The sequence below is a fragment of the Oreochromis niloticus genome, linkage group LG15 (genome assembly GCF_001858045.2).
Source record: "Oreochromis niloticus isolate F11D_XX linkage group LG15, O_niloticus_UMD_NMBU, whole genome shotgun sequence".
In the NCBI taxonomy this organism is placed as follows: Eukaryota; Metazoa; Chordata; class Actinopteri; order Cichliformes; family Cichlidae; genus Oreochromis; species Oreochromis niloticus.
Genome location: NC_031980.2, coordinates 23,954,845 through 23,978,142, shown reverse-complemented (window position 1 = coordinate 23,978,142; position 23,298 = coordinate 23,954,845). Strand labels below are relative to the sequence as shown.

Genomic DNA, 23,298 nt, shown 5'->3' with positions numbered 1-23,298 from the left:
CTTCTTCGATTGTTCGGGTCTCGACTTCATAAATGTAACTGTCACGCAGTTTGTCAGCTTCAAAGAACAAAAAAGGTTTTTGAATCGCACTCGGCAGACAGAGGTGGTCTTTGGAGTCCAGAGTCCTGAAAACTACAAATAAAAGATAAAGATCCAAAACTCTGAGGATCAAAGACCATCAGACATTAAAGGCTGTTTATCCTCAGACTCCCAGACTGACAGCAGCTTTGATTTTTATCTCTGGTTTGCTGTTTTAAAGTTAGTATTTAGTTTTTTGTCTTAGCTTTTATAAATCCTGGAGAAGAAAAACTAACTAATTTTGATTATTTATCCATTTTTTTTTAATGTATGTATTTTTATTGGCACTCCCTGCTCTGGAAAGCACTTTGTGCAACTTGCATGAAAAGTACAACTGAAATAAAATTATCACCACTGTTTTAAAATCAGAGCCATACAAATACATTTTAATAACTGTGATTACATTAAGGAGGACTCCACAAGCCTCTGACTATTATAACTAAGGCAAAAATAATAACATTTTCAATAGAAAATTTTATTTTCTATAGTCTAATATGAGTCACTTACTATTGTCAGCATTTTTCTCAAACAACTTTCGTATATTTATCTTCGAGTGGTGTTTTGGCTCGTCCTGTAAAGTTGTATATCTAAAATACTTCAAGATGCAGTTTCAAAAGGTAAAAAATGAGCAGAAATGAAACAAATCCAACTAAATGTGCTGTTGTCAAAGTTAAAACATAGCAACAATAACTAGAAATGAAGCAAAAAACTTGGTGTTTTTGCACTAATGTCATTCTCGAGTCTTTGACAGGCGGCCTCGCGCGCCTCCATGTATGGATGCAGGTCCAGGAAGCGCTTTGTTTTACGGCTTAAATCATCAGTCAAATGGGAACACTGTGCTCTCAGAGTTTGTGTGCAGGAGATGATCTTGAGTAGTTTCCACGCATGGACTCAACAAAGAGCAGGAAACGGTTTGCTTCAGAGACGGTCAGAGTTCACCTGGATAATTGCATTTGCATTAAAAGCAGCTTCACTCTGCTGATATCATCCTCCTCCTCCTCCTCCTCCTCCTCTCTGCACAGACACGAGATGACAGTGGCTCTGGTGCTCACCTCCCAGGTGTCTCGGGGAGAGGGGGAGGCTTGATTTGAGCAGGGCTTATCTTGTTTGGAGAGGCGAGCCTTTTTCTAGCCGAGAAGATGAACATAAACAAAAACTTTCATTAGAGCCGAAGCCACCGAGAGGACCGAGTGTCCTCCGTCTCCCCGGCAGACTGCCGATGGGAGCGTCTCGTTTTCCTCCTGAACAACCTCAGAGTCACCCCGAGGAGGTGAAACGCACCTCAGCCTGTTTAATGCAGTAAATACTCGAGTACTTTTTCTCAAGATTTCTGGGACTTCATTTAGCCTCCATTGCATTCTTCTGCCCTTCTCTTTTCCAACGTATTCCTTTCTTTCCTGGCTTCTATCCTCCTTCTGACGCTTCCTCAGTTACTTCCACCCTCTCTTCCTCCTGTCCTGTATGTCTTCTTTTCACACATCTTTTCTTCTTTATTCTCTTCCTCATGTCCTTTCATCTATCCTTCTTTACTTCTTCTGTTTCTTTTGTCACCTTCCTTCAGTCCTAACTACTCCTACCTTTTTTTTTTTTCTGTTTCCTTACTTTTTTCCTCCATTTGTCCATTTACTTACTTGACTATTGACTTATTTCCTTTATTACCTCCTCCTTTCTTTTTCTCTTGTATTCATGTGGTTCCTTATGTCCTTTCTTTTCACCTTTCCTTCCCTCCTTCAGCCTTTTGTTGTCTGCTTCCTTAATTTCCCTTTTCTGTCTTTCCCTCTTTCTTCTTCTGACTCCTTATTTCCTTAATCTAGCCTCGTTCGTTACCTATTTCTATTTCCTTCTTTCGACCCTTGCATTTGTTTGCAACTTGCTTCCTTCATCTTCCTTGTTTCCTTCTGTCCTTCCTTATAGCTTTCTTCCCATTTCTTTCCTTCCTTATTATCTTTCCTCAACCTCTATCCCTTCTTCCACCTCTTCTGAAAAAAGGAAATCCTTCAGTCTTTTTAACTTTCCTCCTTAGTATCATAGTTTCCTGTTTCCTTCCTTCCCTCCGGAAGCAGCATCTTCCCATATTGCTTCCTTTATTCACCGTTTTTGTTCCTTTACCTTTTTGCTTCATGTTCTCTTCCCTCCTTAGATCAAATGCACTTCATGTTCTCTTCAGTATTTAATGATGAAAACACCTTCTCTTTGCTCTCTTTGGAGTCATCGGCACTTTGACCCTTTAAACAAGCCTTCGTGGACCTGAACACACCTCAGCTCCTCCTGTGATGCACAAAAGCTGAACTTCAGGAGTTTGTCACGGCTCAAACCGTGTGAGCATTTTTCTCCCTCCGCATCATTGGGGAAAGTGCAGATGCATGAACCATCAGAAGCTGCAGGAGGTGTAATAAGTTGCAGGGGGACAGGGGCGGGCGCCGTAGAGCAAACGTCGGCACTTTGAGGCCCAAGAGTGACGGAGGTGAGAGTAGATGACTGAATTTAGAAGCTGCCAATAAAAGAAATAACCCTGAACAAAGAAAGTGACCTCAGGTTGTTTTCTTCTCCTCCAGAAGACGTGAGGATGAGAATGAGTCAGCTCCTCTCAGGTGAACCAAAAGAAAGCAAAGCCATCATTTCTCAGTCTGTTTGCTTTTTAACTTTAGTTTGCTGTCATGATTCTTCTGTATCAGTGATGTTGTTGTTTTCCCTAAAGTCCGGTTGCTAGGCACTCTGAAGTCACATGTTCCTGTCTGTCACAGATTACATGTTAGAGTGCTGACGGCACAGAAATCAACACGATTTTTGACACTAGTCGTGTAACAGCCATCACGGCTGCTTTCGCCTCCGTTGCACCTCGGGACTGTGGACGTCTGCGTTTGCTGCTGCAGGTGGCAAACCTGATGGCAAACACGACCACCTACCACCCCCCTCCCCCTCCCCGCCCTCGATCCCCGCTGACAGCTGATAAACAGAGCATGTGCAGCAGGTGGGCTTTACTGAGGATGAGCTGCCCCCTGCTGTTCAAACAGGGGAACAGCAGGCTGAATTTCATAGTTTAAAGGCTGCGACGTTTGACTTTCTTGGATTTTGAAACCATTATTTGGATCTTTTGGATTCGTCCTAACAGAGCGTCGACCCAGGAGTCACACCCACACCAGGCTCTGCAGACTTTGAAGCCACAGCTGTGAAATTACGCACAGCCGACGCTTCACATGAGGTCAGTGTATGCACACGTGTGAACCACAAGCTCAGCCTTCAAACTGCTTCAAACACTCAGTTCCACACAGTTTTTCAACCCTTGGATCTGTATGACATCACGAGGGATCATTTTCTCCTTGTGAAGAGCAGCCAGTCAGAAGAGAGCTGGCTTAAAGGGGGAGGAGCTAAATTGGCTTGTTTCAGACAGAGTACAAATACGAAGAGCATAAGAGCACAAACATGGAGTTGGAGGGCTTTTAGGCTTCAGACAGAATTATGTAATAACAAAAAAATTCTACTGTTACCCATTTTTGATTCAAACCTAACAACTGCAGGCAGAGGCACTTCAATCTCAGCTGCAATAACTCTGTCCAGAAATTCTGATCTGGTTCATGAAAAAGAACCATTTTCTTTCAACTGAACTACAAACACGAACCAAATCACCATGCAAGAGCAACACCGAGAGGCTCGAGTGGTCCTGGCAGGACGTAAACAGTAATGGTGTGCGATGCAGGAAGCAGAAAGAAAGTAGTTCTCCTGGAGTTTTTTGTATAACTAAACCCATTTAAATTGCATTTTTAATGCAACTACCTGACCAATAATGATACTGCATAATAATACTGCTATGCAGTTAACTGTACTGCTGCACCGGCTGAGAGCTCTGAGCTCCAGTTTGACTGAGTAAAAAAACAGAAATAAAGCGATAAAACAACACAGCAGCATCCAGAAGGTGAACCATTCTGGAAGTCATGCCGGCTTCATCCATCTCTTCTTTATTTTGATTATTTTGGCAGCCAACATGACTTAAAGATGAGTAGACTGTGATGTTTTGAGGACTATTTTCAGTGGCAGATTAAGGTTTTGGGCAGCTCATGGTGATGAAGGACTTTTGTTTGTTTTAGGCTTTGATGAAGAAGAAGACACTCAGTGCTGGTTTGACAGAAACAAGAAAAATACAGTCCTTCCATCAAGTCTGCGATCAGCCCCCCACCCATCATCTGCACCTCCTCCATTCATTCATCAGCCATCAGCCCCCACCCATCAGATCGGGTTTATCGAGTGTCAGGATGATAAAAATCTTAATATCCGCACCCGGAACGTGTCCGGAGAGCTGAGGTGAAACTTCTGCCGGATGTCTTCGGGCGCTCCGGCACACAGTCGGTAGAAGATGTGGTAGTTCCTCTCCTCTGGGCTCTGCCGACAGATCCTCGACTTCTCCAGCAGGTAGTGTGACACGAAGCCACCCACGACGGCGTTCTGAGGAGGAAGAGCAGGAAAAAAACCCAAAACAACTCATTTATGACATCTATCAGCGCGTTTCATCTTCATATCCTGCCACTTTGTTATTATAATAAATTACATGGTGAATTAAATGGAAATTAAATATTAAATATGAAGAATTTATCTCATATTGAAGTTTAAAGAAGAAAAATGCAGATAATAAAGCTGGAAATCACAAAAAAGAGTCCGCCTTTGGGAAACGTGGAAATGCGGTGATTTATGGGACACATAAACAAGAGCGAGACGAAAGAGATAAATGATCATAAGTGAGGCCTCATTACTGAGTTTATGCTGCGTAAGCGTCTGAGACGGCGGAGGGCAAATCACGTCTCTTCACAAAAGCAGAAAGATCAACGTAAATAGATCGTGCTGAATAAGTGCCGCCAGTAGGCTTCATTTGTAATTCATAACTTTTATCCGCAGACGTTAAAGCTCGTGATCGACTGAGCGAGAACGGCCCTGAGCACCTTCTCGTTGAAGTGAATCTCCACGAACTTCCCGAAGCGACTGCTGTTGTTGTTCCGGACAGTTTTGGCATTCCCGAAGGCCTCGAGCAGAGGGTTCGCTGCAAGGGAGAAAAAAAGTCTAGTTTAAACTCAAACCTCAACAGGAAGTTGATGAGAGAAGCAGAAGCGACCTCACCTTCGACTATCCTCTCGTCGATGTCCTGACCCGTTCCGTACGAGGTCGTCAGGTATCTGCAAGCATAGCACATCATCAACACCTGAGAACATGTGATTCGTCTGTCATTTTAAAGCAGAGGTTCTCACAGGTTTACAGCCTTTAAGGTGTTTTAAAGCAAGTAAACATCAAAGTTTGTTCAATAAAAACTGTTTTTGTTGGACCATATTTCATTTTTAATACTGTTGAAAGTGCTGTAAGAATGAGGAAGAAGTCAGTTTCTGATATTCAACAAAACAAATCCGGTAGGTTTGTTGTAGATCAGAAAGGCAGAAACTCTGGGTTTACCAGAGGGTCACTGCACGGGTTTAAGGCTTTAATGAACCACCCCCTGCTGCTGCAGTGATCCTGGTAAACAACTCTTATATCGAGCTTTTCCACTGGAGCACTCAAAGCACTTTATACATCATGCCTCGCTCCCCCATTCACACGCATTCATGCTCTGATTAACACATTGTTCCCTGCCCGAGGACACTTTTGTCTTCCAATTAGTAGGTGACCTTCTCCACCTCCTAAGCTACAGTACAGTTTCCTGTAACCTTCACAGAAACACTTCCTTTCTGCGAAAAACAAAGCCCAAACCTGCAGTTCCTCAGACGTCCACTAGAGGCTGGCTTCATCGTGAGACTGCTGCAGGTGAATATTTTAACACCTCACTGTTTGAACCTCGTGTCTGCTAAGTGAAGTCACCGAACTGGAGCATTTTTATTGCGGTTATCTGAGCGATGACGTCACTTCCTGTGCTGTACCAACCATCTAACAAGTCTACGGAGAGGACCTATAATAGTTTGGTACTCAGAGGATCTCTCTGCTAACCCTTTCATCCAAATAGGCTCATTTCTGGCTTCAATCACCCACCGTGGATAACACCGTGACATCACACTGACACTTACTGAACAGCTGCTTCAGAGGAGAGCATTATTAGAATCACCGTCTCTCACCTTCCTGTAAACATTTGTGTTCGCATCGTCTGAACACTGTAACGTCACAGCTTTTACAACGTGCCTTAAAAGTCCAGATTTTGTGTGACCATTTATCAAATACCACTTTCAATAATCAAATAAGTAATTTCTTAAGAAAAACTGCAAAATATTTTCAACTCCGAGCTATCAGAATAACTTGGGAGTTGAAAATATTTGGGGTCAGTGAGTCGAATGAAACAGAACATTTAAATGAACTAAAACAGGCCTTTTAACCATTTTCCGACCTTTTCTGGACAAAACAATCAATTAATTATGAAAACAAGTTGATAATTAAAATCACAAACGAGGTTAATTGAAAATCGATGATATCAAAACTGATTGTGTATAATAAGCTCCGGTACAGGTCACATTAAAATAATCACACAAACATGAAAACGTGGATGATATTCGCCGCGTTCACTGAAAGACGAGATCCTCGCCTCCCTCACCTGAGAACAAACTTGGTGTTTTCGGTCTTGCCGGCTCCAGACTCCCCGGAGACGATGATGGACTGGCTCATCTTCAGGACCTTCATGTCCCTGTACGCCTTATCAGCTGCAGACAGAGGCGGCGGTTAGATCAGACGCCACGCTGACCCCAATAATCAAACAGATATTAAACCCCTGCGGTTTCAATAAGTCAGTCTGGAACCATGATGGTCAGGGGACTCTGGGAAATCTGAGTGCTGGCTGCCCCCTAGTGGACAAATTGAGAACTACAACAGGAGGTGCATTAACTTTCACCCTAAAACAACTGCTTTTGGTATTAAATTATTAGAGGACGATTAAACTGATAATTTCTTAATGACTTTAATGATCTTGTTCCATTTGTGAAACATTAAAATAAGTCTTATGAAAATGACAGAGATTAGGACATTTTAAATCTCCGCACTTATCTGGTCTCCAGCTGGCAGAGTGAATAAAGGCATGCATGTCCAAAAACTGCTTAAAAAGTCTAAAATAAAGATACTGACCTCAAAACCATCTCAGGAGTCTTTAACTTTCTGAATATGTAAACAAACTTTGCTCAGCTCGAGCAGGTTAAATGAGCTCTGTAGAGATGACTCATGCCTTGTTCCCTCGACTGGTAAGTTCCACTAACTAAAAGAATATTTCTTGTCTCTTCTTTAATGTGAGCCTTTCTGGTTACGATTTGTTTGTGTTTTTAAATCACGGCAAACGAAAGGTTTCCCTCTGCACCGTGAAAACTTTCTATAAACACACCAAAAATGATCAAACTGAGCTTTAGTCACGAGCAGAGAACAAAAATGTGTGACAAGTTCCTGGAAATGCTGTCCAGCATGTAAAAGTCGTGATAAACTGAGCTGCTCACCAATGGCGTAAACGTGCGGCGGCAGAGTGCCCAGCGACCGGCCCCGGTACTTCTTGATGGTCTCCTGCGAGTAAAGCTTCGGGATGTCATAGTACGGGTTGACGGCAATCAGGATGTTGGCTACAAATGTCTGAAAGAAGAAGAAGAAGAAGAAGAAGAAGAGGAATAAAAATCACTTATTTGGCTCATAAAACCAACAAAGTCTCTCATTTCTCTGCCTCCTCCTAAAGGAGCAGCAAACCTTTTCTTTCAGCACTTATAAAACGTGAGAGACCCCAAAATCTGTCAGAGTTTAACAGAATCAGGATCAAAAAATCTGCATTTCTGTACTGATCCAAACTCCATATCAGCCAGTAATACGAGCATTCAGCCACATCTCAAGAATTTAAAGAATTCATAAAACTCCTGAGCATCACATTGTGATCAAGGATTGGGTTTCCAGTCTTCATGGAGGTTACGATGATTACATTGAGTTTGGGAGAGGTTTAGATTTACATTCATAATCGCTGCAGAGATTTCTAAAGCTTTACAATATCCTCATTTATCAATAAAACCTGATTTATATTAGAAATGCCCTCTGTGAGCTTCACAGTGCAGTTCCCTCCTCAGCCACTAGATGTCAATGTGCACCAAGTCTGACTCCAGCTGACATCAGCTGGAAGGCTTCACAGGAAAATGGAGCTAAACAGCAAAGGCAGCAGAGGCCACACGAGCCCCTGCTGGGTGTTCAAGGTGTGAGGCCGGCCCGAAAAGCCCCCCGGGGGGAAGAGACACCCAGTGTACTCCCGCTGCTCCTATCAGAGCCTCATGTGGAGGAATAATCATCAGCTGAGGGTTTGCTGGTAAGCTGAAGACTCTGTTTAGCCCATATCTGTTTCATCTTAAAGGACTTCAGCAAAATTATAATTATTTAAATAACAGCAAACACGGGACAGCTGTCCTCTTCATCTGGATGGACATGAATAAGTACTGAAGGCATTTTGAAGTGACAAGAGCCGATATCATTCATGAACCCAGTGAAGTACAGACATCCATATAAAATAAATAAAAAATTATTCAATCAGTGCGAAAGTGAATTAACAAGGGCAACACAGAATGCAATGCAATGAAAAATAACTAACAAAAATTGATTTTTAGTTTGTAAATCTGACTTAGAATGAAAGAATAAAGAACACAGAAAAAGGAAAATGTACAAATAACTGCAACAATTAAAATAAAGCAAATAAAAAACCTTTAAACTGATTAAATAAATAAATACATATATAAATAAAGTTATTTAAAAATAAATTTAGTAAGGAAATCAACAGGAACTAGAAAAAATATCAGAAATAAAAAAATGTTAAAAAAAACGTTCAGTTAAAAACAAAAATAAAATGTAAAATCAAAAAAGTAAAATTAAGGGGAAATAGGTGAAAAAATAGAAGCGCAACAAGAAAAAAATAAATACTACAAATTAATCAGAAATATTAATTTATGTCACATGTAGATGTAAAAAAAAAAAGCATCTAATAAAGTTTTGATCTGATTTATTTAATGAGTCGTTTTTAATGTATTCATTCATTAAATGTTTTATTTTGGCAGCTTCAGTCCTCCGTACATTACATGTATATTTACACAGTAACCTGCACACATGTTATTTTTTATGAACTGGGAGTGCACTCGTTTGTCCAGTGAGAAAATGTGATGCTTTTGTTTCAGGCGAGGGTGGAGTAGATCTCCGCTTCAGTGAAGTGTGGAAACATGACTGAGCGTGCGCTCCGCCCACAGGTGGTGCGGGCAGGTCACGACCGACGTTTGGTGCTGACACAGCAGCTGATTTTCTTCATCGGGTGATGATAACGTGTGACGTCATGTGACGTCCGAGCTCTGAATAATTTTGGTTCGGTTTAAAATTTTGACTTTTTATGATCAGAGGAATCGAACATCGAACCTTTATGAGTTTTTCCTTTTGATTTTGTGACCTTTTGGTGTTTATGCTTTCATTTTCAGCGCCAGAAGTTCACCTGAAGGCTGAACTTCAGGTGTGTTTAACACACCATTGAGTCCAGGAGTAATAAAAGCACGGCGAGGGTGAGGACGACCTCACAAAGGTTTCTGTTTCACAGTATTTCACCGACCGGCCGCTCCTCCTCATGTCTGTACTTACATAAATTTTGTCTTTGCTGTATCTCACTCGGATGTTGTTGAGCAGCGTGGCTTCATTCAGGTACATCAAAGAGCCTGAGAGACACAAGCAGGACGAAATGTTACTAAACTCAGCAGAGCAGCGGATCCACGCTTCACATCGCATCATCCATCGGGCATGTTCACATGTAAGGTGATGGAGTCAGCAGCATGTGACCAATCAGAAACAAGGATAGGTTTACTCAAAGCAGCTGAATTTACAGAAAGGAAACAAAACAAAAAACAGTTACACTCAAGAAAAGTGAGGATGCTATAGACCCAACAACAACAACAACACAGCTGTCAGCAAACCAGAGAGGAAAAGAGCAGAGCGCACGGCAGTGTGCAGGGTTTTATCAGTCGGGGGCACATAGGGAACCCAGACAGCACAACATGAAAATAATGCTAGAAAGTGATTAAAACTGCACTTCAGCAAAGTAATTAAATGAGTGTAGATATTAATAAACAGCAGGGTCTTCAGGGAGGGCCAATGCCACCCCATCCCCTCCCTGTAGATGCACACCTGGCTGCATAAAAAAAAAAAGCTGCATTTTAATGTACAAATAGCTTTCAATACCGAGTACTCACACCTAACCTTCTGCAACACCAGGAGAAAAGTGTTTAGCCCACAAGAGGTTCTTTTGTTTTAAAAATCAACCTGATTTGCTGCCCTCTGCAGCTCTTTAAAACAAGCAAAAAAGCTCATTATTTAAGCGAGGAGAAGCATAGTGACACAGTAGGAGGCTGTTCTGAGTGGGCATCATCATGATGGCACCATGCCCGTTGCATTCCCGGGAAAAGACTGGAAGAACGCCTCATAAATAAAATCTATTTAAAGCCACGATGGAAAATCTGAAGGAAAAAAGAGACGACTTGGTCCGTTAATAAATTTATGAACATCACTGCTGCTTTGTTTAGACTCAGAAATATCAGACCAACATTTGCTGACGTGCATCCTGTTATAACTCCGTGTTAAAGCTGAATTTAACTCAAATTACAGATCAGCAAGTAAAATTCCTGCAATAAAAATACTCCTATAAGGAACTTTATTTCCTTTTTGATGTGCATCAAGAAAAGACTTTAGACCAGGGGTGTCAAACATAAGGCCCGGGGACCAGAAACAGCTGATCCCAGACTTACAGAGTAACAGCAGCTTAACAACAAGGACGACAAACGCATGTCTAAAAAAAGAGGAGCAGCAAGATCTGTAGGTGGAGCGATGAAGCACAAGTACTCACAATTATCCTCCACATGTTTGTTGACGTCATCCTCTGCAGGGAAGACTTGGTTCACCGGAGCCAAAAATGTCTGAGAGAAAAGAAAAGAAAAGAAAAGAAAAGAAAAGAGAGATTTGTTAATTTGACTTTAAAGTAAAATCAGTTCACTCGTCACAGACCTGTTTATGATGAAATAAACTGTCAGCTTAATGTATTTAAACTGAGTTAATTTACACAGAGATGCCTTAAAAACTCAGTGCATGATGCTGTTGATGCATGATGCAGCTTCGACAGAGTTCATGGGTTTCCTTCATGTTCATGTTTTTGAATGATGTCTCCAGCACGGTGAGCGTCATCTACCGGCTGCTGCAGACCTGATGAATTATTTGGAGGCAGGAGGCAACGGGATCAGGGTGACAGTCCGATGACTGAGAAGCAGAGAAATGCCACTCTGCATTATTAACATCCAACTACTGACCTTCGATCCGGTCGGCAACAATCCCGGCTCCACTCAAACATCTGAAACCGCCGAGTTAAAAACTTTCGATTAGAAACTAGATATTGTTGATATCTTTGCATTTCTGATGTTCTTTAATGCGTCGTATAATTATCATTTACCCGAGCGATCAAACTAAAATTAAAGTGCTCTCTGTTTCACTGTTCCACCTTCGGCTTTCTTTTACTCTAAAAGCTTTGAAGCATTAGCTCTGCACACATGACTTCGAGCTGAAGCCGGCCATGCTGAACCAATACAGGAGGCTTTACGAGGACATGTGACCTCAGTGTTTTGGAGTGCGGGGGCGTGTGCGTCGTATTCGTGTGATTTTAAAGCCGATCGCTGCCAGCTCCTGAAGGCCCCGGCAGACTCTCACTCCTTTTAATCAGGCTCTTTAAAGAGGCGCTGCAGGCCTCGGCTCGAGCCAGAGACTGACGTACAGCCGATTCATTCTTTCCAGTGGTGGCATGTTCCACATTCTCAGCCCAAGCTGGACAGATTCCACAACACTGCGCCGCGTGAGGAGAAGGGGGGGAAATAATGTGTTATAGCACAGCCAGCTATTACTTCAGTGTTACTACTGAACCTTCCTGGAATGTGCAGACCCCTACAGAGCTGCTTCTGAGCAGGGATCAGTGGACACTTCAAGGCATTTTAACACGAAGACCTGTGAAATGGCCAGAACCTGACACTGAACCCTAAACTTCACGGGGAGGCAGTGTAAAGAGGACTCGTCTGCCAACAGTGTGGGATGAGGGATGAGGTACATGTTAGAAGAAAAGCTGAATTGGGCCCAGTGAATATCAATGCTCATAGCACACCATCAGGTTCCAGCCTTTTCTCCAGTTTTCCAAACCCAACAGTCCAGAACTCACACACACGGCGTTCCCACAGCACCACGCTAACTGCTCAGAGAGGCCTCAGTGAACACAACAAAGAGCCTGAAGCGTTTCAAACTCCCCGGGGTCCCAGTTTGATCAAGCATCTGCTGCATGCTCGGGAGCGAGCCCGATCCACGGAGGCCCTACCCCCAAACATCCAATTCCGCAACACCACAGGACACTCTCAGAGGTCCCGTGACCCCACCCCCACCCCGATGCTTCAGAGCTGTTTAAGAGGCCTGAAGTGGACCCACTATATCAGTGAGACAACACCATTACCAAGCACCTTCTCAGACTGGAGGGCTGGGGATTCAGTCACTAGTACTGTAGTATTTACCAAACAACATGAAGTAGATTCAGATAAGTACTGCTGTGATTTGGTGGCATATAAATGCAATTAAATGAAATTAAGTTGCTTTTAATGTTGTGGCTGACAAGTGATTTGGATATTAAGCTACGGCTGGACAGGATTGGCTATAAACTGGTGCAACAAACTGGCCAAGTGGATAAATAGTTGGTGCAAGTGATTCATGGTTTATGGTACAAACAAAGCTAGTCCTCTTCCTGTTTCCAGTCTAATCAAAGCTAATAACTTCCTGGCACTAGAGCCACATGTACTATCCAAACTTCATCATCTTATTTCATTCTTTGCGAGGAAGTTTTTTTAGCCCGTTTCCAACGTCCTTAAACTGAAGCACCTAGCTTAATATCCAGCAGAGCATGGGAAAGCTCTTAGCGTCTCAGAGAACCGAGGTTACAAAATAAGTAACTCCAAATTTGCCTCTTTAAGTATCTACTGCAAAAATAACTTCATCTCCTTCAGTAATGCCCTTCAAACAGTTTTGTCCATCGGCAGCTCCGAGGCAGATCAGACACTCTCTGGGAAACAGAAACACAGACAAGGCCGGCTCTTTGTGAGCGATAGTATGACAGGGTCTCATGCTCTCCGTCTTTCCCCTGACGTCCATCCCGGGAGGTCGGCCAGCGAGTGAGCACATCGTCAGACACTGGCACAAACTGGCTGCAGCGGGACAGACGGGACATTGTTCAGATTCAGAGTTTCAGGCCCGGAAACTCGCTCTGACAGCAGATCTGAGGAGCAAAAGCCTCTGTGCTTGTATTGTTAGAGCATTACTGTAAAAATACTGTTTTCTGTGGCAAACCCAGAGAGGGCAATTTTACTCTACCCTTCCTACCAGGAAACCCTTTGAAGCAGGCTTTGTACTGCCTCGACTGATAAAACTGATTTATGGTGTTTAAGTTGGGGTCAGAACTGGTTTATCAGCTCCTTTGAGGCAAAACTCAGGGACTCCAAGGTGGATGGATCCAAGGATCCATGGTGCAAAATCCTCAGGTTTTTAACAAATCCACCTGAGACGGCAGACAGTTTGCACTCTTATACTGATCGACGCCATCAAAGTTTGCACTGAGAGTTCATTTTAGCCGATTTATTCGACAGGCTTGCGGTGCATGCCCACACGCCGTTTTGAAGAAAAGCAAAAAGGACTTTTCTGATGAGCAGCAGTCAGTATAATTACTGATGTTGTCCAGAACTGCAAAGACTCGGGAAAACTATTTTTAAAAACAGAAACAACACAGTCTAATAGCAGAGGGCCGGGGTAAGCATCATCAGTCACAGGGTTGTCGCAGCTGATGATTTAAGGGTCGTCCACATAGGAAGCAACTGGTAGCACTGTGCTGACCACAGGAAGCCGATGACATTCAGTTACTTTAAGCAACAACGACTGACATAACTGCTGGACACTCAAAGTGGGCGGATCCTGAGTTAAAGTTTTCTCAGATTACAGACAGAAGACTGAAACAGCTTCCATTAGCGGTCCAATGCGCCAAATACATTACAAGTTAGCTACAAAGAGACAAGCATCATTTCCTTATGATGATGCTCTCATCTTTCACTTACACAGTAAGGTGACTTATCTGACGCCATCGTCACGAAACATATTTTCGTCACGATGAATATCATGAAGATATTTTGTTAAAGAGGATGTGTGACCTGAAAACCAGAAGCTAGCAGCTCAAAAGGGGCGACATCACTGATGACATTCAATATAAACTCAGCCGTTAACATATCAGTGACACATCATGATATTCACACCCTGAAATGAGGCCACAGCGAGCAACAGCAACACCACAAAGCCTGGTTCTGCTGGTAACGTGAGGTCTCATATTTCATCGTATTTCTTTGACTTCAGCACACGAGTGAGAGACTGATACATGTGGGAAAAACTTCATTAATGCAAACGAACACACTGTGTTTGCAGAGGTGTAACGCTCCGTGCACACAAATACATAATAAAGCCATCTGTCTATGAGCATCTTCATCAGCCTTTACTTGTTCCTCACATCTCACTTCTCTACCTGCATCTCTGTCAGTTGCTCCTTTGATAATAATAAGACGCGTATTAACAGTCATCTGCACAATGGCTAATGTCAGACTCATAGAACTTATGGATCTTTTTGGTTCTTCAAATGAAAAACATCTATTTTTACACTCAAGTTTGTGCAAATGATTAAAAATAAAAGCCTTGAAAAGGAGTGAAGGGGTTCTGTGCACTGTGAAAATAGTGAAATGACTTTAACAGAGCAAGAAGGATACAAATGCAAATGAAAGGCCAGGTATGGCCAGAGGTGAGGTAAATAAAGGTCAGTACAAAATAAAACGTTTATGTTAGCTGTCATTGTTAGCTTACTTTTACTGTTCCACTAAAGATGGAAAGAATGTGTGCAGTAAAAAATACTACTGAACCAGGTACTGGGAACTTTTAAGGTGGAGTGTCTCCTTGTGTGTTTTATTGAATCCATGAGTTGTTGTGAACCACTGATCACTTGAAATTCCCCAGTTGTAATTTTCCATCCATAACGGAGATCATTTTAAATTGGTGTGACATTTAAAATACATTTACATGGAATCTCTGTAAATGCAGAGAGGACCCGTTAAGCCTTAATGCAGTCGTTTGCAGAGCAAATGTGCAAAGATCAGGGGCACAGTAAAAGATGGAGTAAATATTTCTGGATAGAAATGGTGAGGAGGGCGATAAAAACCATAAAACTGGCTGTGCGAGCGCCGAATGACTGCTGTAAAAACTGCTGCAACTCATTCCAGTAAACGGCCAGAAATCCAGCGAGGCCAACCTTTTATAATGTGCAACATCTTTTATTCAGAGAAAACATCCAGGAACGAGAGCCACTCTTAAAAGAACGCAGGATTAAAACCACTTTTCCTGTTTAAATATCACTCATGACACAGGCAGGTGTGGAAACACACCTATGGGGTCCTGTGTTTTACGGGGCTACGGTAAATCACTGAGGAGTCTCTTTAAAGAGGAACGCTGTCACTGCAGAGGCCTTTCCGAGGGGGAAGATTAGTGAGACGGACACCGAGCTTTAGGGGTTACCACAGCAACAGACTCTCAGTGACATTAAAAGCTTTGCTGAAGGCGATTCAGCACCTGATGCAGCAGAAAAGCGAATCAACGGAGGCGATATCAAAGAAAGCCTGTTTATCTTGCTGCACAGAGCCACTTGACTTCTGATTAATCAGCACTCGAGCACCGGAGGTGAATCACCGAGTGAACAATGCTTTATTGCTTCCAGAAAGGTGGCCTGAACCCCCGCGAGCTAAGTGGGACATTAAATCATTAACACGCAGCAGGTGAGAGCACATCAGATAAACCCATCAAAGAAGGGCCAGAGCGGGCCGATCGATTCAAAACCATTTTCATCTCACTCATTCTTCTTCAAAATAAAAGAGGAAGGCATAAAAATGCTGACGTAGAGGTGATGAAGCTGCAGCTAGCCTTTTAAATCTTTGCTTTGTGTTATTAATACAACGCTGATGCTTGGAGGTAAAATAAATGTCATCCTTACAACCCGAGTCCTGCACACAGACATCAGGACGCAGTTGGGGAAATTGGGGAAGGTCTCAGGGTAGGAAGGCAGGCAAGTAAATAAGTCTGCAGTGCAGTAATAACTACTAATAACTGCTCCTGTAAAGCAGGTAACCCTCAGAGTTTGCTCACCTTTCCCTTCTGTTTGAGGGGTTCGATGGTGAGGCTGTCGGCTCCGATGTCTACTATGGTTCCCAGCTGGAACCCGTCCGTTGGGTGTGGCGCCCACACCGGCTTCCCATCCTCCATGTCGCCGCTCTGAAGGCTCTGGAAAACATGACACACGACAGTCAGCGGCACTCTTTCGACTCCAACATGCAAACATTTCTTTCTTTTTAAAGCTCAGTTGGCTCCTAGTGTGTTGCCTTTATTGCACCTCAGCTTCTTGGGTACTCGTTTCACTCAGCAAACCATAAAATCCCAAACAGCCAATCACACAACACTGAAAGGATGCTGTACTCATGAGTGACATGTAGGAGGTGTGCCTCTGGTTTTAAAGTCTGTTTATCTCACTGCACCACAAACAAAAGCCAAAGAAATAAACAAAAAAGCAACATTTTACAACTTCAACCTAAAGCGCTCTATCTATGCAAGATAGGATCTGTCAATCCTTTCCGTGTCTGGGCCGGGTGAGGTTTCCCGTGTTGGGTCAAATTAAGCCGCAGTGTCCACAACTGCTTCACCATCCCCGGACGGGCCTTCATCCCCAAACCAGAGGTTGACGTGGGGGTAGTTCACTTCACCCCCTTGGTTCAGCCCCAGATCCAGCAGCCCTTTCAGCTGGTGGAGAAAGTCGTCAGCCTGCTGTCTTTCATCAACTGCTCTTATTTTCATTGGTAGAAGCTGCCTAATTACTGCTTAGTTTACCTTGGCCTGTTACACATTTGTCTGTATTGATGTCAATTTTGTGTGATTTGTAATATAATTTTTAAATAATCCTTATTTATCGGACACTGTGCCACGATCCTCTGTCTGAAACTTTTAGCCCCTCCCCCTTCAGCCCAGCCTTCTTTTGATTGGCTGCCCCTCACAAACAGAAGGCTTAAAGAGGAGATGGGTGGGGCCACCTACTTCCTTGACTTCCAAAGATATTTTAGAGCACAAACTTCGTTTCTGCATTTGTAACAGCCACATTATTAAATCATGTTGTCTCTCTTTGGTTTATCAATGAAATGGACATTAAGATTAGAAATATTCATTATACTACAGACTGAAAACACAGACAGCACTGACTCCTGAGCTCTCTGGAGCTTTTCTGACAGCAAGCAAACCAATTACAGTGTTAGTGAGTCAAAGCAGCAGCTGATCGCGTTACAGCAGCGACACAGGGACACAGCGACTGCTGTTGCATACTGCTGTTGCTGCACAGGGACTTCAGCCAGCGATGTAGGAGATAACAGTTACCATAAACTCACTGGAATAAAAAGGAAAACTAGATTAAAAGACTATAACTCCCTGAAATCCCACGATGCACTCACAAAACTAGAATAAAATATAGAAGTCAGTTAAAAGGACTTAATCCAAATGTGGAATAAATAAAGTATTTGTATTTGTCTTTAGTTTTAGTCATTAATAAGATTAAAACTAGCACACAAAGTAATGAAGTCTGAACGTTAGCATTACTTAAACAATAAAAAACAAACTTAAAATAAACCAAAACCACTCTGGAAACTGAACACAGTCAAAAACAAAGGCCCAAAAATTAAATAAAGGACAATAAATTTACAATAACATCGCTGAGGACAAAGCAAGGCATGCCCGTGTTTTTATTTTATCAGATTTATCAATTGACAGCTGTAAAAATGATGATTTGCAGTCATTCAAACCTAAAACACTAAAATCACAAAAATGATGCACTTTATAAAACAGCAGTGTAACGTTTAGGACTCGTTAATCCTCATTCCATGAAACACAAGTTCAAAAAGCACAATTTCACACTCTGTTTTATTTCAGGAAAAATATTCTTTTCCCCACAGACTGATTTGATGATTTCCACTTCTTCCTTACAGCGTTCACCGGACTACCACACCAGCATCACCACGTATGTGTGTCAGCGTACAGTATAGTATGTTGTGGAAACCCCTATGAGTACAGTAATATGTAGTGATGTAAACAAAGGAAACGTGATGGAGCCGGAGTAGCTGCAGCTCATCATTTCTGTCCTCTCCAATGTTTCCGTGAACACGAGCAGCCGGAGGCAAGCAGACCACAAACTACCAGCATGTGTGAGAACCTGACGGTCAGCCTCGCGGGCCGGAGCGCGTTTACACGCACACAGCACAGACTTCCAGCTCAAAAACCACTTTCTATTAAACTGATGCAGAATTTATGCATTTGTCACATTAAAGGAAGTAGCGGTGATGGTGTGGTTACAGACAGCATCCCAGCTTCTTCTGTCACAGCAGCTCTCTGCATGTCCTCCTTCACTACATCCATGAATCTTCTCTGACCTTTGTCCAACATGTCCACACCATCTCACCCTCAGCTGTACCTGATGGACTCATTTCAAATTCTGTCCCATCCTTGTCCTCGCAATGAAATGCTAACATCTTCAGCTTTTAAATCAGTGCCACCGTCTCTAAACCACACATCACATTAGTGGTAAAAGTGGTTGGCTGAAGACAATGACTGACCTTTGTGTATTAGAGCAAAGGAAAAACACATAACACTGATCTTAAAAGTGTATTTGTCCCTTTGAAGTGGCATTTCTGTGCAAGTTTTTATAATAAACCAGATTATAAAAGCTGCCAAAGAATCATAATAAAAATGGTAATCTTAGTGCCTCACAAAGTTAGAAACTCTTAAAAGGACACGACAAATATGCTTCCTAAATCAGTGAACGTCCTGCCGTGGGAACACGGAGACGACTTTGAGAGCTCTAAAGTGAAAGCTTATGTTTCACTGGAGGATGACTAAGCATCATCCCAAAGCCTAAGAAACACCATTGAGGAGCATCGTGACCTCGCTAAGAAAAAAGAGGAGCAGGGCTCAGTGAGCAGCCAATAAGAAGCGAGACTCTGAGCCAGCTCGTTTCTATCCACACAGCTGCGACCGTCACTCAGCAGCTCCCTGCACACACGGTGGCTTCCTGCCAAACTGCAGCAGGCTTTTCTCTGGGAACTTAAAATAATTACCCCGCACTGTCTGAGTGCTGCACTAAGAGCCCATCAAAACCAATTAGGGATATTAAACCATCACAGTCCCAGTACAATAAGCCCCTTTTATCAGAGAAGCCTGGACGCTGCTGTAACTGGAGACCAACAGGTGTGATCCCCTCAGGTGTTCATTGTGATGCGAGTCAACGGTTTGAGTGCACATTTACATAAGCAGAAGCAAACCCGATCACACCGCATGCACGCTCCCAAGCTGCACGCTCAAATACGAGGTCACAGGGTCAAACCGTGACCTCGTACGTGTGCGGTATCATTATTATTATTATTATTATTATTATTGTTGTTGTCACTGGAGAAAAAAGCTGGGACTCTTGGTCACAGTGTGCACTTCACTTCATGCTAATTCCTCTGTTTGCAGCAGCCCGAGGAAGGATTCATAGGTATGCGTTTCAGGCCTCTTGTTCACTTTCAATGAGGGGACATCACGTGCTGGCAAACTGAAATGTGGATTCTTTGCCTTGTTTGCAGTGGAGAGAAGATCGAGCACGGCCGTTAGCCATTATGAAACTATCCTGAGAGAGGGGGGGCGGGGGGTAGTCGGTCGTAGCATCTGGCATCAAAATGAAGTGGAAGTTAATGACTGCAGTGAGTAATCACTGTGCTGTATTTGATATAAGGCACGGCTCATTCAGCATGCTCATCAAAGCCTGTTGAAGTGCTTTGTGAGTGAAGAGACACCTTTAAAGTAACACGTACACGAGTCCAAACATGAGCCCCGAGGTACAGCAGAGCCAGCAGATTAAGGGTTTGGGTGTTAACTTTAACTACTTTTAGAGGGAAGGCAGTTTTAGGTGTGCAGTCCTTGTGTAAACTGCTCCAAGTTTAATTTAAACTTTTTAAATAAAAGCCAAACTGGCAGCTTGGTTTCAAAGCCAAAGGCAAAGATGTTTTAATTAACCACACTTTCATTTCCCAGGTCGAATTAATTAGTCAAACTGTAGAGTGCCGCAGTATAAACCAAGTAAAGACATTTGCCTGAAGTGCTGCTGAGCAAATAGCTGGATCCGAGAAATGGACAGACGGACACTCGCCGACTCCTTCTGCTGGCCAATCAAGGCGAAGGTAATGATCTACAGATATGACCTCACCCATGACTCTGCGTCCAAAAGCTCCTCGATCAGGACGTTTAATCCTGCAGCTGAGAAGGAAGCTGCATTTACAAATGGATGACTGAATGACCAGGAAGTTCATTAAAAAAAAAAAAAAAAAAAAAAAAAGAAAGGACAAAACTATGAGGTCATCCAAACCGACTTCCTGATGGCACAGCTTTGAACTGTCAGGTATCGGATTCTGACTTTCAGTTCTAAAAAGGACAAATATATTATTTAAACTAAGAATAATAAAATAAAGTTCATTTTTCAGACTGATCTAAAGTGTCCAGATGCTACAATTATATTTTATTATATTATTTTATTTTAACCTTTAATATCTGAAACACAACAACTTTATTAAAAATAAGATAATATTATATTGAAGAAGTACTTATATCAAAAATACTTAAAAATAATAAAATATACCCAAAGTATTACAAATAAAGCACTTGTTAAAGTTCAGATAAATGTCTGCTGATGTTATATAAATGGAAACGCATAACTACGCTCGACAACAGGCTAACACAATGTAACCTATTTAATAAACACACTGTAACATAAACTGTAACTTTCTGAAATTATTTGGTCTATAAAAGCTTAAAAAAAAACTTTATAGTGTTATATTTTCATATATATATAGTCATGTACGTATATATATATAGTTCCAGTCCAGCACTAGCTGCCAGTCACCATTCACACATCTACAGTATAGAAGCCTCAAACACCAAGTGACTGACAGCAGCACAAAGTGTACAGGAACCTCAGGACTGTGCAGCAGAGGTGCAGTCTGCCACAGCGTCTCACAGCAGGTTAATGAAGGTATTGAAAACTCCTACAGGGAGCCTTCACTCATTCATTCCTGTATACTGCTGCTGCTGCTGCACTGCTGCAGGGCACTTTGGCTTTGAACCTCAGCCTCTAATCGATATGATAATTTTCCATCATGAGTCTAACGCTGTCTGCATTCCTCCAGAACAATCGCACACACGTTGGGTCACAAAGACGAGATCAAACCTGCTACAGTGGCTCAGCGCAGCCTGCACAGACCATCAGAGACACACTAATCATCACCCGCAGCTCACAGGATGTGATGTAATCACCTTTAACTCAGCTGAGCTACTGCAAATAAAAACTGCTTAAGGATCAAAGAGTGATCGTTCCACTTAGTGGGACTAAGCTGTGTTTGCCTCCCTGCACCCTGGGAAGTTTTCTATAGTATTAATAACAAAGCTAACAATAATAATAATAATAATAAAGCTAATAATAATAATAATGATAATAATAATAATGATGACTAGCACTCTAAAGCTCAAGCATTAATCTGGTGAAGCTGGAAGCTGTTATTAAAGTTTCATATTTTTAAGAAGTGGTAACAATTTATATATTTTATGGTTCCTGTACCTGAAAACGCTCCATAGCACCGCCTACAAAATTCCAACAAAGAAGCTCCGCCCAACAGGTCAGCCATTTTTTACCAAAGAGGCTATTAGCACACTACTTCATTCACAATACAACATTAATGCAGTTTAAACATTCTGCGTTATGCTGAGTATTGCAAAAGCATATCCAGCAATTTATCACCGCTTTTAAACTGCGAATCATGTCCTCAGAATACGTTTTTAGATTTTATCCATATAGGTTTTTATCCAATAAAGTTATCTCACTTCAGTTTTTTTCCCTGCAAAATGACACAAATGTGTCAAGCATACCAATACGGTCACTAAAACCAGCCACAGGACAGTCAGTCTGCACTTCCCCCCCAGTTTTCTCCAACACCAGGACTCTAACAAGTTCCAGATTTAATCAGATCAACATTCAGCAACATCGTTTAATTAGTGGGTGTTCATCAACGCCACCCAGGAAGTGATGTGGAGCTTCTTAGAGCGACAGCCAACAACAGGCCAACATGTCTGCAGGAACTGATCGGACTGCAGCTTTAATTTTGTCTGGAGTTTTGGTTTTTTAGTTCAGTCTCGTTTCGGTCTTTTTAACTGTTATTTTACACTATATTATATTAGTCACTGGCAAATATCATTTCAGATAGCTGAAATAAAAACTGAAAAACTACAACTAAAATGGTTTTGTCCACACCTAGCTACTTTTAAATTGATAAAATCTTTGCTGAAATCTGCAAATTTTTGTCAAAAAAAGATTAAAAATCATTTAAAAAAATCACAATGATCCATTTGTCAGCCCAGCATGCAGCTGGGATGTGGAGTTTTTCCAACGTAAACAAAGGCACAACGTTTACCCATCACAGCTGAAACGGTGATCAAACCTGCTGTTGATCAACTTTATTTCCGACGGTGAGCCCTTGGAGAAACGAGCCTTACTGCTGACTACATTTAACATTAAACTGACTCTGCAGCTAATTTTAGACTCTGAACGTCGCACTCGATAATTGTTAGTTTCACCACGGAGCTCACAAACCTGCGGGAATGACTGATCCCTCCCGTCTGAAGCAGCTAATTAAGAAAACCACAAAGTACCAGCGACAGCCGTCCAGCAGCAGAGCTGAGCCTCGACTGCAGCGCTCACCGTCACATTAATGTTTTTTTTTCTTTTTTTCTAGCAAAGCCTGAAACTAAAAGGGCCGAAGCTATTTCCAGCTGCTGCCCTAAATATTAAAATCCTGCATGGAAGTGTAGCTCCTTAGCTAACCCGTCTCCAGCTGTCAGCATCCTCTGGAGCTGGATTTCCATTAACAAAGTCATTCAGACGAAACATTAAAGACGCAGCCGAGAGGTGAAGGACTGCTGATTGTTCACATCAGACCATCATAATAAAAAGCTGCTTAGAGTGAAAAGTGTGAATAAGAAGAAGAAAGAAAGGAAAACAGGGAAATACAGGGA

General features: G+C 42.3%; 1 protein-coding gene across 11 annotated transcripts in view; it reads right to left on the bottom strand.

Moving 5' to 3' along the window:
- myo6a (myosin VIa) overlaps positions 1–23,298 on the bottom strand; it is a 142,105-nt gene that overhangs the window by 101,690 nt on the left and 17,117 nt on the right. For 10 of the 11 annotated variants that reach the window (XM_013272213.3, XM_013272218.3, XM_013272220.3 and 7 more), the window contains exons 2-9: positions 16,315–16,449; positions 10,919–10,988; positions 9,664–9,737; positions 7,518–7,647; positions 6,635–6,740; positions 5,185–5,240; positions 5,010–5,107; positions 4,354–4,518 (exon numbers count right to left, since the gene is read on the bottom strand). In XM_013272213.3, the coding sequence (XP_013127667.1) occupies positions 4,354–4,518; positions 5,010–5,107; positions 5,185–5,240; positions 6,635–6,740; positions 7,518–7,647; positions 9,664–9,737; positions 10,919–10,988; positions 16,315–16,431 (816 nt within the window). In that variant the 5' untranslated portion in view covers positions 16,432–16,449. Of the gene's footprint in view, positions 1–4,353; positions 4,519–5,009; positions 5,108–5,184; positions 5,241–6,634; positions 6,741–7,517; positions 7,648–9,663; positions 9,738–10,918; positions 10,989–16,314; positions 16,450–22,876; positions 22,992–23,298 lie in introns of those variants that run through there. The other variant, XM_025898711.1, reaches the window with a different exon arrangement.